The sequence below is a fragment of the Heteronotia binoei genome, chromosome 3, assembly GCF_032191835.1.
Source record: "Heteronotia binoei isolate CCM8104 ecotype False Entrance Well chromosome 3, APGP_CSIRO_Hbin_v1, whole genome shotgun sequence".
Lineage (NCBI taxonomy): Eukaryota > Metazoa > Chordata > Lepidosauria > Squamata > Gekkonidae > Heteronotia > Heteronotia binoei.
The window spans coordinates 13,280,496-13,297,587 of NC_083225.1; the positions used below are offsets into that span (position 1 = coordinate 13,280,496).

The 17,092-nt window shown below is 47.7% G+C and overlaps 1 protein-coding gene across 2 annotated transcripts in view; it reads right to left on the reverse strand.

The window, feature by feature from the left end:
- Nucleotides 1-17,092, reverse strand: part of LOC132568075 (tudor domain-containing protein 3-like) — a 102,998-nt gene that overhangs the window by 65,396 nt on the left and 20,510 nt on the right. For both annotated transcript variants that reach the window (XM_060233551.1, XM_060233552.1), the window contains exon 7: nt 13,604-13,741. In XM_060233551.1, the coding sequence (XP_060089534.1) occupies nt 13,604-13,741 (138 nt within the window). The remainder of the gene's footprint in view (nt 1-13,603; nt 13,742-17,092) is intronic.

The following is a 17,092-nucleotide window of genomic DNA, read 5'->3' on the forward strand; positions in this document are numbered from 1 at the left end:
AACCTTTTAGTCTTTATAAGTCAAGGGTGTAAACTCAAGGGTGTCAAACTCATTTGTTATGAGGGCCGGAACTGACATAAATGAGACCTTGTCGGGCCAGGCCGGGCCATGTGTGTACTTATTTAAGATTTAAAAGTTTATATCTCCACTACCTAAAGGACACAAACATGACTAAAGATTTTTCTTTTTGAATTAAAACATGCTTAAAACATTAGCACTTGTTGGTCTTAAAGGTGCTTTCTTTGTATCTCTCCCATGGGATCCAGGGAACCGGGCAAAGGAAGCTCTGGCTCTTTCCCTCCCTCCCCAAGGGACCAGGAGTGGGAGGAGCCTCAACACGTCAGGAGAGGGTGGGATATAAATCTGATAAATAAACCAATGGAGAAAATTGAGGTTTTGCTCTGTAGCTCCTGTGCGATTGAGCAAGCCTTGCAAAGCAAGTTGAGATGCAGAAGGAAGCAGACAAGACCAGTTGCTCGGGGGCTCGATAGGAGGGGGGCCTGATTTGGCGCTCAGGCCGCATGTTTGACACCCCTGGTGTAAGTGGTGTTTAAGTATCTGGTACTCCACTGGTAAGCAAATTGGGGAATTTACAATAAATTGGGGAATTTACAATAAATAGAGCGTAACTGAGCTTTTATGTTCCTACATTCTCCATCAAACCATAAAGCAGTTTGGGATTTTACTACTTGTTTAGATGTGACCCTTCTCGATTCCTGTTTTAAGGATTCAGTAATGAAATTTAATAAATTCCCATAAATTCGTATTGCCTCTAATGGATTGGGGGAATGTATAAATGCAGATTTATAGCCCAAACTGGTGTTTGATTTCAATAATTTTCGAATCTTTTGGTCTAAGTCTGGAGATGGAAAAATCTTCGGCAGAAATTCCACATCCTGAGTCACAGCTGATGTGAAATTCCCATTAGTACCGAAGACACATATCAGGATAAATGGTCACTAAATGTCTGATCTCCGATTATAAAGCAAGAGACATAAGGCATAAAGGAGAGGGAGATTAAAATATAATCAATAACACTACAAGCCCCTGAGAGAAATATATGTAAATTCATGTGACCTATCAAAATATGTCAGACCATTCAGCCAGATTTTGTAAAACTGGGTGCAAAACTGTGCTAAATTCAAGCCTGCAGGGTTTGACAATTTATCCTTGGAGCATCTCGTGGAAGGAATAAATAAAAGCAAAAGGTCATCCTGATCAAATCCCAAATTACTAAGAAAAGACAAGATGTCATTGCCAACACTCGCATTAAAATCTCCAGTTAAAATTATTTCTGCATTGGGGAATTGTTGTTCAAGTTGTTCTAAGTAAGCAGCCAGCCTACTCCAATGTGTGGACATAACAGATCTGTCGGAGGAGGGCGGATTGTAGATATTCAGTAATAGTAAAGAAGGATTCCCACAATTTAACGGTGTAGCTTGGGCAATAGGAGGACAGTCCTGAAAGCTAGTAAGTGCCCCGTGGCGCAGAGTGTTAATAATAATAATACAATAATAAATTTTATTTGTATCCCGCCCTCCCCACCTAGGCGGCTCAGGGCGGCTAACAACCTTTTATACATGTACAATAATAAATAAAAACGTTGAGTTTAACAATAAAAGCATTTAAACATTATAAAAACCAGTTAATAATTAAGAATACATAATTTAAATTAATTTAAGTTAATCTGGCAGTAGTGGTGGCATTCTGACGCTGGTCTGCCAGTTTAATAATTCCATGATAATGTAGGTCCTTGAAACGGGACCATGCTGGCGGGTCCTTAATTCATAGTAATTCAGCAGCTGGTGTATGCTTGTTTGAAGAGGACAGTTTTGCAGGCCCTGCGGAACTGATCAAGGTTCCGCAGGGCCCGCACCTCCTCCGGAAGCTGATTCCACAAGGCAGGGGCTGCAGCTGAGAAGGCCCGTGCTCTGGTGTTCTGGAGCTTGACCTCTCTCGGCCAAGGGATAGTCATTTTATTTTTTCCAACTGACCTCAGTGCCCTCTGGGGTTCATATGGGGAGAGACGGTCCCTCAGGTAGGCTGGTCCTCGGCCATACAAGCTTTAAAGGTAATAACCAACACTTTGTACTGGACTCGGTGTATAATTGGCAGCCAGTGCAGTCCGCGCAGCCCCGGTCGTATGTGCTCCCATTTCGGGAGCCCTAACAGTAGCCTGGCCGCCGTGTTCTGCACTAGCTGCAACTTCCGGGTCCGGCACAAAGGTAGCCCCAAGTAGAGGGCATTACAGTAGTCCAGTCTTGAGGTGACCGTTGCATGGATCACTGTTGCGAGGTCACGATGCTCCAGGAAAGGGGCCAACTGCCTTGCCCGCTTCAGGTGGAAGAATGCTGACTTGGCAGTGGCTGCTATCTGGGCCTCCATTGATAATGAAGGCTCCAGTAAAACACCCAGACTCTTTACCTGGCGCGCTGGTTTCAATGGTGCGCGGTCGAAGGCTGGGAGAGCTATTTCCCCTCCTGGAGCGCCACGACCCACACAAAGGACCTCTGTCTTCGCTGGGTTCAGCTTCAGCCCACTCAATCTGAGCCACGTCGCAACAGCCTGTAAAGCTCGATCCAGGTTCCCTGGGGCGGAGCCGGGTCGGCCGTCCATTAGTAGATAGAGCTGGGTGTCATCTGCATATTGATGGCAGCCCAGCCCAAACCTCCGGGCAATCTGGGCAAGGGGGCGCATATAAATGTTGAACAACATTGGGGAGAGAACTGCTCCCTGAGGCACACCACAATCTAGTGTGTGTCTCTGGGATCGCTCCCCCCCAATAGCCACCCTTTGTCCCCGACCTGAGAGGAAGGAGGAGAGCCATTGCAAGGCCAACCCCCTAACCCCAATGTCGGCGAGGCGGTGCCTTAGCAACTGATGGTCGACTGTGTCAAATGCCGCCGACAGGTCTAATAACATCAGTACCGCAACGCCGCCACGATCCAGTTGCCGCTGGAAGTCATCCACCAACGCGACCAGCACCGTCTCCGTCCCATGGCCCGGTCAGAAACCAGACTGGCATGGGTCAAGGACGGAAGCGTCATCTAGGAACCTCTGTAGCTGCAACGCCACTGCCCGCTCAATAATTTTACCTAAAAATGGTAAATTAGACATCGGTCGATAATTCGCCAATTCGGCCGGGTCTGCTGTACATTTTTTTAAGAGAGGGCGAACCAACGTCTCTTTCAGAGGCGTTGGGAAATGCCCCTCTGCGAGGGATCTATTTATGATGTCCCGTAAAGGACATCTAAGCTCCCTCTGGCAAGATTTAATCAGCCAAGAGGGGCAAGGGTCTAAATCGCATGTTGTTGGGCGAGCAGCAGAGAGGATCCCATCTACTTCCTCCAGGTTGAGCGGGTCGAAGTGATCCAGTACCAAACCCGAAGACAGGCACGGAGCCTCAATTTCACTCACTCTTTCCAAAGTGGTAGGCAGGTCTTGGCGGAGCAATGAGATTTTATCTGCAAAATATTTCGCAAATGCCTCGCAGCCAATCTCCAATTCTCTAATATTTGGTTTGCCTTGTGGCAACGTTATGAGGTCTCCAATTATTCTAAACAATTGTGCCGGGCGCAAATTTGCAGATGCAATCTTGGTTGCAAAGTAATTCTTCTTTGCAGCCTTGACTGCCATCTCATAAGACTTCATAAATGTTCTGTAGGATGTTCTCATTGCTTCGTCCCGAGTATGTCTCCACTGCCTCTCTAGTTGTCTGAGCTAGTCGTCTGAGCTAGTCGTTAAAGTTGCAGTACTGCAATCCTAAGCTCTGCTCACGACCTGAGTTCGATCCCCAGCAAAAGCTGGGTTTTCAGGTAGCCGGTTCGAAGTTGACTCAGCCTTCCATCCTTCTGAGGTCAGTAAAATGAGAACCCAGATTGCTGGGGGGAAAGCGTAGATGACTGGGGAAGGCAATGGCAAACCACCCCGTAAAAAAAGTCTGCCGTGAAAAACTTGTGAAAGCAATGTCACCTCGAAGTCGGAAACGACTGGTGCTTGCCCAGGGGACCTTTCCTTTTCCTTGAAGGCTAGTAGATTTTAAATTAAAATTAGAGGAGACAAGAGCAGTTAACCCTTCACGGGGCGACCTCCATTACTGGCTCTGGACGCTGGGAGGGAATAGGATTCAAATCCTTCAAGAAATAAAAGAGTTCCAGCCCAAGTGTCCTGTAAAAGAACAATATCAAAGGATCCGAGATACTCTATGAAGTCATGATCATTAGCCTTATTCCTCCACCCCGATATGTTCCACGAGACAAATTTTATTGCCTCGGGCAGAGAGATATCTGGAAGTCAATCCATCTCAACAAGGTGATCTAAAGAATTATTCTCATCAAGGTTGACACACCCATTGCTAATTGTTCCAGCGTACCTAGAGGGCCTAAAACCCTAGGACTTCCTTTATTTATTTATTTATTTCTGTGGATTTAACGCTTTCGATTAGTGTTAGCTGCTAGGTCAGCTGCAGCTGGTCCTTGAAAAGTGCCATTTGGCCATGATATTCCATGCTGTGACAACCCCTATGAGCTGTTTTTTCCCCCCAGGACTTACCCAGAGTGGCCTTACCTTAATTAATTCAGGTTACTGTAATGGAGCTTCTGAAATCTATTTCTTTTAGAGCTCATTTGCCCTGTTTGGTGTCGTGGTGAAGTGTGCAGACTCTTATCTGGCCTTGGGTCAGCCATAGCTCTGGCAGAGGTTCTCCTTGAAAGGGCAGCTGCTGTAAAAGCCCTCTCCAGCCCCACCCACCTCACAGGGTGTCTGTTGTGGGGGAGGAAGGGAAAGGAGATTGTGAGCGCTCTGAGACTCTTCGGAGTGGAGGGCGGGATATAAATCCAATATCTTCATCTACCTCACAGGGTGTCTGTTGTGGGGGAGGAAGGGAAAGGAGATTGTGAGCCACTCTGAGACTCTTCGGAGTGGAGGGCGGGATATAAATCCAATATCTTCATCTACCTCACAGGGTGTCTGTTGTGGGGGAGGAAGGGAAAGGAGATTGTGAGCCGCTCTGAGACTCTTCAGAGTGGAGGGCGGGATATAAATCCAAGATCTTCATCTACCTCACAGGGTGTCTGTTGTGGGGGGGGGGGAAGGTAAAGGAGATTGTGAGCCGCTCTGAGACTCTTCGGAGTGGAGGGTGGGATATAAATCCAATATCTTCTTCTTCATCATGTCAAGCTCCCATATATTTCTTCCCTTCGGGAATTAGGTGCCCGGCAGAAAAGCCTGGTTGATCTCTGGTATTTACTACATAATAGCTGTTACCATCCAGAATACACAGCCTGGTGTCCAAAGATGCCAACTATATCGGCCCGATTTCCTCCTCGGTCGAGACGGTAATCGGTATTGGAAGTCGGCGGTATCAGTGTTGTCCTTCCTTCCTTTCCTGCTTCCTGCTCTCATTCTATACGGCTCTTACGTTAAGCAAGTTTGGTCACCCCTGTTCTAAATACAGGGCAGGATTATAAGCCAAATCAATGTTCTATGAATGTTAAATCGACCCCCTTGAAAGACGTCGCTCCGCCACACGCACACATCTTTTCGTACAAAGAAGTACGCAACGGGGTTGGGCAGCTGCAGACGCTTACAGAAGAATCATCTGGGTCACGCACGTAGTGCTCTCGGTCGCCAATGAGTCTCGGGAGTGAAACCAAGCTCTGTCTGTAGGTTTCCCCGGCCTAAGACTGGAAGGCAACCCACCCTGCTCAAGCTGTACTCAAAGTCAGCGAAGCAGATTTCAAACTCTGGCAGAACCTGAAGTGGCATCCTCGTCGGAAACACTGGAGCCTGCGTTATCTGCCTGCGGCACGTATCCAACATGACATGCACCGATGCACAAGCCAGCACGGCCTAATGTAAGCACGGCCCATGCAGAAAAAAGAGCGTGCAGCTATTTTAGGTATTTCAAGAGAGAGAGAAGAGAGAGTTTTGCTTCAGGCACAACTTCAGGAGGCTTGTTGTACAGCATCAGATGGGACCATCAAGAAGATCAGATCGCAGCTGAAACTTCTGTGTTTTAACAATTTATTAATAACATATGGTTACAATGTTTAATTATATCATTTCTATCTCTAACCCATATGGTGTTTTCTATCCCCCCTCCCTCCGTTACTAGACTTACCCCAAAGTTATATATTTAAGTCCAATTATAGAGGTATCCCTAACCCATCAAAGTTCAATATCTTTTTCTTCTCATTCGTATTAAAAAATTGTCCAATGTCTTTTTACGTTCCACTCTAACTCTATGTATCTTTTAAATTTCTTCCACTCCTTTTTAAACACTTCCAAATCATAGTCTCTCAAAGTTCTTGTTAATTTATCCATCTCACTCCACGATAAAACTTTCACAATCCAATCCCATTTCCCTGGTATTTTTTCTTGTTTCCACAACTGCGCATACAATGTCCTCGCAGCTGAGAGCAAATACCAAATTAAAGTCCTATCTTCTTTTGGAAATTTTTCTATTTGTAATCCTAACAGAAAAGTCTCTGCAACTTTCTTAAAAGTCATAACCCAGAATTTTAGAGATTTCTTGTTGTATCATCCACCAAAACTTTTTCGCTTTTTCACAAGTCCACCACATATGAAAAAAAGAACCCTCGTGATGTTTACATTTCCAACATCTGTCCGACATCTTTTTACTCATCTTTGCCAACTTCTTCGGAGTCATATACCACCCATACATCATTTTAAAACAGTTCTCCTTGATATTCTGACATGTTGATATCTTCATCGAGTTCTTCCAAAGGTACTCCCAGGTGTCCATTTGAATTTCTCTGTTCACATTGATTGCCCATTGACCATTTGAGATTTCACTACTTCCTCTTCTGTAGACCATTTCAATAATAATTTATATACTTTCGATATTAATTTTTCATTATCTCCAAGCAGCTGAAACTTCTGGAGACTGGAACTTAGCTTGCCTAAGCCCTGGTCATTATGGAAAAGCTAATTCCTAAGTACTTGTCATTAGGGAAAGCCTCATTCCAAGTTAGGCAAGGTATGCCAGGGAGGGTAAAGGAGGTAACCCAAGCCAGGCACTTCCCATGTTAGTTCTAGCTACCCACATGTTGTTTCGGTGGTTGTTTTTGCCCCCCAAGTCGCAGCCAACGTTCCTTCTAAGCTGCGTTAGCGGGAGCTGGCTCACAGATTTTTAGCGTCCGATTCACACATTTTTGTCGTAGCTCAGGAAAGATGATCCCACAGCACACTCATGTATGCAGGAGCTCACAAGTTTAATATCAGTAGCTCACAAAGTAGAATTTTTGCTCACAAGACTGCAGCTTAGAGGGAACATCGGTCACGGCTGACATATGGCCACCTCTTGTGGGGTTTTGAAGGCAAGAGACTTTGAGCAGTGGAGGGAGTTGCTGTCATTGCCTGCCTCTGCGTAGCAGCCCTAGAATTCTTTGGAGGTCGCCCTTCCAATACTAGCCAGGGTTGACCCTGCTTAGCGCTGAAGGTTCAAAGAGAGCAGGCTTATCTACACCATCCAGGTCAGAAGACTGCAGATTTACACCCCGCCCTTCTCTCTGAATCAGAGTTTCAGAGTGGCTCACAATCTCCTTTAACTCCGCCCCCCCCAACAGACACCCTGTGAAGTGGGTGGGGCTGAGAGAGCTCTCACAGCAGCTGCCCTTTTAAGGACAACCTCTGCAAGAGCTATGGCTGACCCAAGGCCATTCCAGCAGCTGCAAGTGGAGGAGCAGGGAATCAAACCCAGTTCTCCCAGACAAGAGAGCTACGGCTGACCCAAGGCCATTCCAGCAGCTGCAAGTGGAGGAGTGGGGAATCAAACCCGGTTCTCCCAGATAAGAGAGCTACGGCTGACCCAAGGCCATTCCAGCAGCTGCAAGTGGAGGAGCAGGGAATCAAACCCGGTTCTCCCAGATAAGAGAGCTACGGCTGACCGAAGGCCATTCCAGCAGCTGCAAGTGGAGGAGTGGGGAATCAAACCCAGTTCTCCCAGATAAGAGAGCTCTGGCTGACCCAAGGCCATTCCTGCAGCTGCAAGTGGAGGAGCGGGGAATCAAACCCGGTTCTCCCAGATAAGAGAGCTATGGCTGACCCAAGGCCATTCCAGCAGCTGCAAGTGGAGGAGTGAGGAATCAAACCCAGTTCTCCCAGATAAGAGAGCTATGGCTGACCCAAGGCCATTCCAGCAGGCGCAAGCGGAGGAGTGGGGAATCAAATCTGGTTCTCCCAGATAAGAGTCCGCACACTTCACCATGACACCAAACAGGGCAAATGAGCTCTAAAAGAAATAGATTTCAGAAGCTGCATTACAGTAACCTGAATTAATTAAGGTAAGGCCACTCCGGGTAAGTCCTGGGGGGAAAAAAGAGCTCATAGGGGTCATCACAGCATGGAATATCACGGCCAAACGGCACTTTTCAAGGACCAGCTGCAGCTGGCCTAGCAGCTAACACTAATCGAAAGCGTTATGTGCCACTGAGACCACCTCCCACCCAGGGTACAGCAGAACTCCATTCATTTATTTTCTTTAGATTTTTAGTCACCGCTCACCTAAAGGGTATTGCAGCGACTCGCAACATTAAAACAAAACGTAAAAATGACATAAAACCAAATTAGAAATATAAAATACTAACATTAAAATATGAAACCATCAAAATATGTGGCTGTTCTCACACCACTCATAAAAACAGCCCGAACGTGTGGTTACACTCCAAAGGCCAACCTAAGCTTAAAAAGGTAGGTAAAGGTAGTCCCCTGTGCAAGCACCAGTCGTTTCCGACTCTGAGGCGACGTTGCTTTCACAACGTTTCCACGGCAGACTTTTTACGGGGTGGTTTGCCATGGCCTTCCCCAGTCATCTACACTTTCCCCCAACAAACTGGGGACTCATTTGACCGACCTCGGAAGGATGGAAGGCTGAGTCAACCTGGGGCCGGCTACCTGAACCAACTTCTGCTGGGATTGAACTCAGGTCATGAGCAGAGGGCTCCGACTGCAGTACTGCAGCTTTACCACTTTGTGCCACGGGGCTCTCTAAGCTTAGACCCCCCGTTTTTCCCTCCCCAAGATGCTACTAGACTCTAACCTAGCCAATTCATGTCTTTTTTACTGCTAGTGCAAACAACCAGTGCTAGGGGGCCAGGGGTGGGGTGGGGGGTGGGATGTGGCCCATTCAACCCATTGTGCTCTGCTTCCCCTCCTCCCTACTGCAAGATCATGGGTGGGTGAAACAGGAAATGCCGAGGCAGATGGAGGTGTGTGTCTCCCACTGCAGGCCAGAAAAGAAAGTGGCATAATTTGTGCTGGCAAAAGGATAAAAACATCATAAGAGCCCTGCTGGATCTGACCACTAGTCCACCATTCCAGTAGCCAGGGCTTTTTTTGTAGCAGGAACTCCTTTGCATATGAGGCCACACCCCGCCGATGTAGCCAATCCTCCCAAGAGCTTACAGTAGGTCCTGTAATAATAATAAGACGACACTGGATTTATATTCCACCCTCCACTCAGAGCAGCTCACAATCTCCTTTCCCTTCCTCCCCCACAACAGACACCCTGTGAAGTGGGTGGGGCTGAGAGAGCTCTCACAGCAGCTGCCCTTTCAAGGACAGAGTCTCAGAGTGGCTCACAATCTCCTTTCCCTTCCTCCTCCACAACAGACACCCTGTGAGGTGGGTGGGGCTGGAGAGGGATCTCACAGCAGCTGCCCTTTCAAGGACAGAGTCTCAGAGCAGCTCACAATCTCCTTTCCCTTCCTCCCCCACAACAGACACCCTGTGAAGTGGGTGGGGCTGAGAGAGCTCTCAGAGCAGCTGCCCTTTCAAGGACAGAGTCTCAGAGCGGCTCACAATCTCCTTTCCCTTCCTCCCCCACAACAGACACCCTGTGAAGTGGGTGGGGCTGAGAGAGCTCTCACAGCAGCTGCCCTTTCAAGGACAGAGTCTCAGAGCAGCTCACAATCTCCTTTCCCTTCCTCCCCCACAACAGACACCCTGTGAAGTGGGTGGGGCTGAGAGAGCTCTCACAGCAGCTGCCCTTTCAAGGACAGAGTCTCAGAGTGGCTCACAATCTCCTTTACCTTCCTCCCCCACAACAGACACCCTGTGAGGTGGGTGGGGCTGAGAGGGCTCTCACAGCAGCTGCCCTTTCAAGGACAACCTCTGCCAGGGCTATGGCTGACCCAAGGCCATTCCAGCAGCTGCAAGTGGAGGGGTGGGGAATCAAACCCAGTTCTCCCAGAGAAGAGTCCGCACACTTAACCACACCAAACTGGCTCTCCACCTGACTCACCTCTGTGAGTAGCATGATTAAGGAAACGGCTATGTTGCGACTTAGCAGCCCGGTGGAGGGAGGCACACCTAAGGGGAAGCTCTGAGTCTTGGCAGGAGCTTCCCCGCTGTTAACTGGAGCACCACCGGAGGCCCATTTAGCCCCTTCTTGGGGCTGAGGCCTCCGCGGAAGCAACAAGGCATTTTGGCATGATACATGTCCACCTCAGCCCCTGCACTCTCACGCAGACTCTTCTGTATCCTGACTCCTGGCTCTAGACGACCTCGCTTTCCGCTCCCTGACTTGGCTTTGTGAGTCGGCTTCCGTTGGAACTTTTGGCTTCACCCCGGACTGGACTCGGACTTGCACCCAGCCCCTGACACCAAGGAGTTCCTGCTACAGAAAAAGCCCTGCCAGTTCCTCTGGAGGGCCAACCACAGAGGCAGAGAGGCTGAGGCCTTCCCCTGATGTTGCCTCTGGCGCTGGTTACGTATAATCTCTTCCCCCCTCACACACACACACACTTTTTGGCTGCTTCTGTTAGGTATGCCATGATATTTATCCATCAGCGTATCCACAGAACATAATATCCATTATGAAATCCTGCAGAAATTACCAAGTGTTGAAAACGCTGACTTTGAGAGGGGGGAGAGAGATGAATCTCCAGCAGGCTACACCACAACATGACCAAAATAACTGCTGCGTATTGAAAGCAACGGAGGAGATTATGAATGTGAGAGACATCAGGGCCCCTGGATTACATACTGGCATGTTCATGTCAAGCTCCTATATATTTCTTCCCTTCAGGAATTAGGTACCTGGCAGAAGAGCCCGGTTGATCTCTGGCATTTACTACAGAACAGCTGTTACTACCCAGAACGGGAATGTTTACAACCTCACCATGTTCTGTTTAGACTTTTGATGCGTGGGAAGAAATGCTCCAATGGTTTCAAGGCCTCTTATCTCATTGATATGTACTGACAACTCCTCTTCGTAGTTTTGCTTTTCTAACCTATGACCCTTGGGTTCGGAAAAACCCCCACGGTTGTGACCGTATTATATAGCTCTGTGTGTTGGTTGGTTAGCTAGTTCTTTCACAGACGTGTTCTGTAAGCATCTCCAGGTCTAAAAAAATGAGTCTATTTGCAATAAACAAAGGATAGCGTTATTTGGACTATCGGAGCTTGACAGTTCACCTGCTAAAAGATCTACTTTTCAGATATATGTGCATTCTACTGACTGCTAATTCTTTCTGATCGCAAGTTCTGACTGCTAATTCTTTCTGATCGCAAGACTCAGAAGCTAAAACGTTACGCTGCCTCTCTCCCTGTTCCCAAAAGCCCCCTTGTTCTAAAACGACTGCTCTCCCAAGGACTCATTCACCAATATTCCCGAACTGAGCTCAATCATACCTACTGCAAATTGCTCGGCATTTCCCCCCCGCCCCCGCTGCATCTGCGCATAGAGCTTCTGAATGACTAACTCATACCTTAGTATGACAGGAGCAAGAAGCCGATTGGCTGCTATCACTTTCTGTAGCACCATTTTGTTCCATGAAACGCTCCCTGCTATTTTGTTTACCGCTGAAGAAGAGACATGGGTGTCAAACTCATTTGTTAGGAGGGCCAGATCGGATATAAATGAGACCTGCTTGGGGCCGGGCCAGGCCATGTGTGTACCTATTTCAGAGTAGGTAGTAGAGATATAAACTTCATAAAGGACACAGACAAACACAATTAAATATATACTTTTAAAAAACTTAAAACATGCTTAAAACGTTAGCACTCGTTGGTCTTAAATGTGCTTTCTTTGTATTTCTCCCATGGGATTCAGGGAATTGAGCAAAAGGAAGCCACGGATCTTTCTTTCCTTCCCCGGGGATGGGGAGGGGAGGAGCCTCAGCCAACAGAAGGGAGAGAGGCTTGGCTCAGTAGCTCCCCTGGGCGATTGAGAGAGCCTGGAAAAACAAGCTCTGCCTTCCCCCCCTTCCTCCCCAAAAGGAGGAGCCTCAGCCAATGGAGAAAACAGAGGCTTTGCTGTGTAGCTCCTGTGTGACTGAGCAAGCCTGGCTGGCAAAGCAAGCTGAGATGCAGAAGGAAGCAAGAGAGAGGGAGAAGGAAGCAGATGACAGTCAGTTGCTCGGGGGCCTGATAGGAGCCCTCCGGGGGCCTGATTCGGCCCCCAGGCCACATGTTTGACACCCCTGAACTACAAGGTCTGCTACTACCTACTCCTGTCCTTATGAATACGGCGTGGGCAAACTATCTGGGCAAGTTACAAAGCTGAAGGGGAGGTGCTATTTCAAGTTCCTGGTTGAGGTGAGATTTGAACTGAATCATAGGATCACAGGGCTGGAAGGGCCATCTAGTCCAGGGGTGTCAAACATATGGCCCGGGGGTCAAATCAGGCCCCCGGAGAGCTCCTATCAGGCCCCCAAGCAACTGGCTGTCATCTGCTTCCTTCTCCCTCTCTTGCTCCCTCCTGCATCACAGCTTGTTTTGCCAGGCTTGCTCAATCGCACAGGAGCCACAGAGCAAAACCTCTATTTTCCCCATTGCCTGAGGCTCCTCCCCTGCAGTTACTGAGCCATGCCTCTCTTCCTTCTATTGGCTGAGGCTCCTCCCCCTCTGGGTTCCCTGAGGATGGAAGGAAGGAGCCAGAGCTTCCTTTGCCCAGTTCCCTGGATCGCATGGGAGAGATGCAAAATCTTTAAGTGTATTTGTCTGTGTCTTTTACAAAGTTTATATCTCTGCTACCTACTCTTAAATAGGTACACACATAGCGTGGCCCAACTTGACTTGGCACGGCCCAACAAGATCTCATTAATGTCAGATCCGGCCCTCATAACAAATGAGCTCGACACCCCCATCTGGTCCAACCCCCAGCTCAAGGCAGGATCATCCTAGAGCACCAGGTGTTTGTCCAGCAGCTGCTTAAAGACAGCCAGTGAGGGGGAGCTCACTACCGCCCTTGCGGTGAACAGGACTAGGACATCATGTGATTTGGATGAGACACCTCTGCTGATACACCCCAAGTGTTTTCAGGAAGTGGGTGGGGCCAAGTAGGGCTTTTGCCCAGCAAGCTTTCTGATTGGTCACTGGAGATTTGATTAGCATGCAGATTCTTTTTTTTTTTAAAAAAAAAGTTGCTTTGGCTGCGCCTCCCGCCACAGTGCAAGGATCTAAACTGTTATTAAAGTTAAGCCGATGAAACCATTTTGTGGCTGGCTCCGCCTACTGTGGCAGCCATTTTGTTGTTGCGCCCACCGTGCCATGTCAGAATTCCACACGTGCACACAGGCTCAAAAAGGTTGCTGACCCCTGACATTCCTAACGCCGATGTTCAGATCCTGAACCTTACCAGTTCTCGATAGACACCTTCGTTTTTCCCCTCCGATTTCGTCCTCTCCTTCTGGAACACTTCCCTGCTCCGGTTCCCTCCGGTGCTCACGCTGAGGTTGCTTCTAGAACTGCCGCCGCCTCCACCAAACGTCTTAGTCTGCAGGCAAGGGGAAAAACAAATGATAACGTATTTCTGTTAAGCCGAACAACTAAAATGCTCCGGATGACGAGGACTGGCTTCGACTAAGTTAATTCCAAGAGTAAATTCTGTCCTTTCCTGCGCCTGTTGAGAACGGTTCCGTACAAACTCCTGAAGCTATCGTAATGCTGAATCAGTATAGACCAGTCCACTGAGGCCAGCATTGTCTACTCAGACTGGCAGGAGCTCTCCAGGGTCTCAGGCTGAGGTCTTTCACATCATCTATGACAGGAGTGTCAAACTCGTTTGTTCTGAGGGCCAGATCTGACATAAATAAGACCTTGTTGGGCTGGGCCACGTCAGGTTGTGCCGGGTCATGTTGGGCCAGGCAATGTGTATAGCTATTTAAGCTTAAGATAGTAGCAGAAATATACATCTTATAAAGGACACAGACAAACACAATTAAAGACTTTTTTTTAACAAAAAAGCTTTAAACATGGTTAAAACGTTAGCGCTTGTTGGTCTTAAAAGGTGCTTTCTTTGTATTTCTCCCATGGGATCCAAGAACAGGGCAAAGGAACCTGTAGCTCTTTTCTTCCTTCCACAGGGGTCTGGGAGGAGGAACCTCAGCCAACAGAAGGAAGACAGACTTGGCTCAGTAGCTCTGCCGTGCGATTGAGAGAGCCTGGAAGAACAAGCTTTGCCTTTCCCCTTTTCCTCCCCAAGGGAGGAGCCTCAGCCAATGGAGAACAATAGAGGCTTTGCTCTGTAGCTCCTGTGGGATTGAGCAAGCCTTGCAAAGCAAGCTGTTATGCAGAAGGAAGCAAGAGAGAGGGAGAAGGAACCAGTTGCTTGGGGACCTGATAGGAGCCCTTCGGGGGCCTGATTCAGCCCCCAGATGTCATGTTTAACACCCCTGATCTATGACTTGAACCTTTTAGCTGGACATGGCAGGAGCAATGGCAGGAGACCTTCTGCATCCCAGACAAATGTTCCATCACTGAGTCACAGCCTCCACCATGTAGGGAATGCATACATATCCCCTGGCCTTTTTTTGTAGCAGGAACTCCTTTGCATATTAGGCCACACACCCCTGATGTAGCCAATCCTTCTGGAGCTTACAGGGCTGTTAGTACTGGGCCCACTGTAAGCTCCAGGAGGACTGGCTACATCTGGGGTGTGTGGCCTAATATGCAAAGGAGCTCCTGCTACAGAAAAAGCCCTGCATATTCCTAATTCTGTAGGAGAGTGCAAGCAGCAGCAATTCTAAATTCCCTCAGACGTTTAGGTGGGATACAAAGAGTAAGGCTAGTTAGATACCCAAGTTCAATCTGCAGCTTGTACGGACCAGGCTCTCGGTAAAGATTTCTTAATAAATGCGATCACTGAAAGAGCTCACGTTTGTACCAAGAGGAAAGCTACTATTCAGATAGGTTCGAAGAGGAATACACATACCAGCCAAAGTGACCCCACCCCGGAAGGCGATGTGCTTTATGGTATAAACCAGGGCGTCAAACGTGTGGCCCCTGGAGGGCTCCTATCAGGCCCGTGAGCAGCTCACTGTTTCCTTCTTTCCCAAATGCAGAGGAGCTACAGAGCTGTCATGATCCTGGGCCTAGTGAGGCCCGCAGGCCCCAGAGAAGCCTGCCTAGGAGTTACAAAAGAGTCTACATTTCCCAGGATCCCTTCTGTCCCTCTGATTGGGTGGCAAGGTTTTGGAGGGAAACTGGAGCAGAGAGGGGTGGGGCCTGGGTGGAGAACATAAAAGGGCCAAGCCCCGGCAGGGGTTTTTCTTTTCCTGGAAGGCTGAGCTGGAGGCAGGCTGTAGCCTGGAGAGCTTGTAGCAGGGGAAAGATCCCTCGTCCAAGGCAAGGAGTGAGTGTTGGTTGGTAGAGTAAAGACTATATAGTTAAACACGTCAGGGCTTTTGTTTCTTTGCACCAACCTTTACTGTTTTCATATTCTCTTTAGCACTAAATCTTTGTCACCCACTTGTAAATAAAGCACTGTAAATAAACCGCTGTTATTATACTCCTTGGGTCCTCACGTCTCCTTGGTCACAATTAGGAGGCATCGGGGTGGTGGGGTGCTCTGGGCCCTTCCATACAGACCCGTACCAGAGGGGTGGCAGCCAGTAGGAGGCCCTGCTAGGCCCGGCTGTGTGACAAGAGCAAAGTCTCTGTTTTCTCCATTGGCTGACCAGCGCACAAAGCGACTTACGTACAAAAAGTTTGCAATGTCCAGCCATTTCATGTTTTCCCTTCAGTCTTAGGCTCAAGGCGTGGACCATGAGATTTTTGTAATGGATGTCAATAAATCAAAAGTAGGTTTGCAACTTATAAACACCTGAACAACACCTGAACAGCCTACTAACTGTTTAAACGTGTTAAGTTTTTTTTTTTTAATTTAATTGTGTTTGTCTATGCCCTTTATACAGTTTACAAATCCACTACCTGGCATTACATCACATGGCCCAGTCCAGCAAGGTCTCATATATGTCAGCTCCGGCTCTCTTAACAAATGAGTTTGACACCCCTGGTGTAAATGGATTACCTACAGAATCTACTTCCCTGTCTTTTTCTGTTGTTCTTAGACAATGTAATGGCAAGTGAGCAACCTCTTTTATGTTTCCCAGTAAGACCAAATAGCTGTCGCCTGGGATGGGGCTGCTCACCCTGAAAATGGGCTGTTTCTTCTTTGCTTTCATCAGTTCTCCATAATCATTATTTCCCTAAACTGTCTCTCCCCGACCCCGCCCCTTTGAGCAAATTCATGCAATATCATAGGCAACAGCTTTGTGAGTGTTGATTTCTCCCGTTAGCCAGCGACGAGTAAGAAACAAAGCAGGACAGAGATTAACTGTGTGTCTTCCAGAAGAGTGCAACCTGTTCCATTTTACACGAGCGCCAAGGGGATTTCAAAAGCCACAGCCTCTTCCAAAATTCCCAAAACACGGCAAGAACTCATCATGATACTATTAGTAGCTGCTAAATTACTTATTGCCTCATCATGAAAAATGAAAGAAACCCCTACTCTGAACCAATGCTGGGCTAAAATTTGAATATATATATATTTTTTTACCATGGATAAGGTAGCAGACACATTAAACAGTATGGATTCTACAATAGGCCTTTCCAATCAATTAGACAAATGGTTACCTATTTTGGACTATGAGTGGCAGTTCTCTAGGTTTATGCAATACTTACCTAGCCACCTTCATCATAATATACTTTTATATGTTTAAAAGAGGTAAGTTTTCATTGATAGATAATGAAAGTTTTTATTTTAAATATTATTGCAAATGTAAATTGTTAATTTTCCATATATGCGTGTGTGTGTGTATACACACACACACACACACCAAAATGG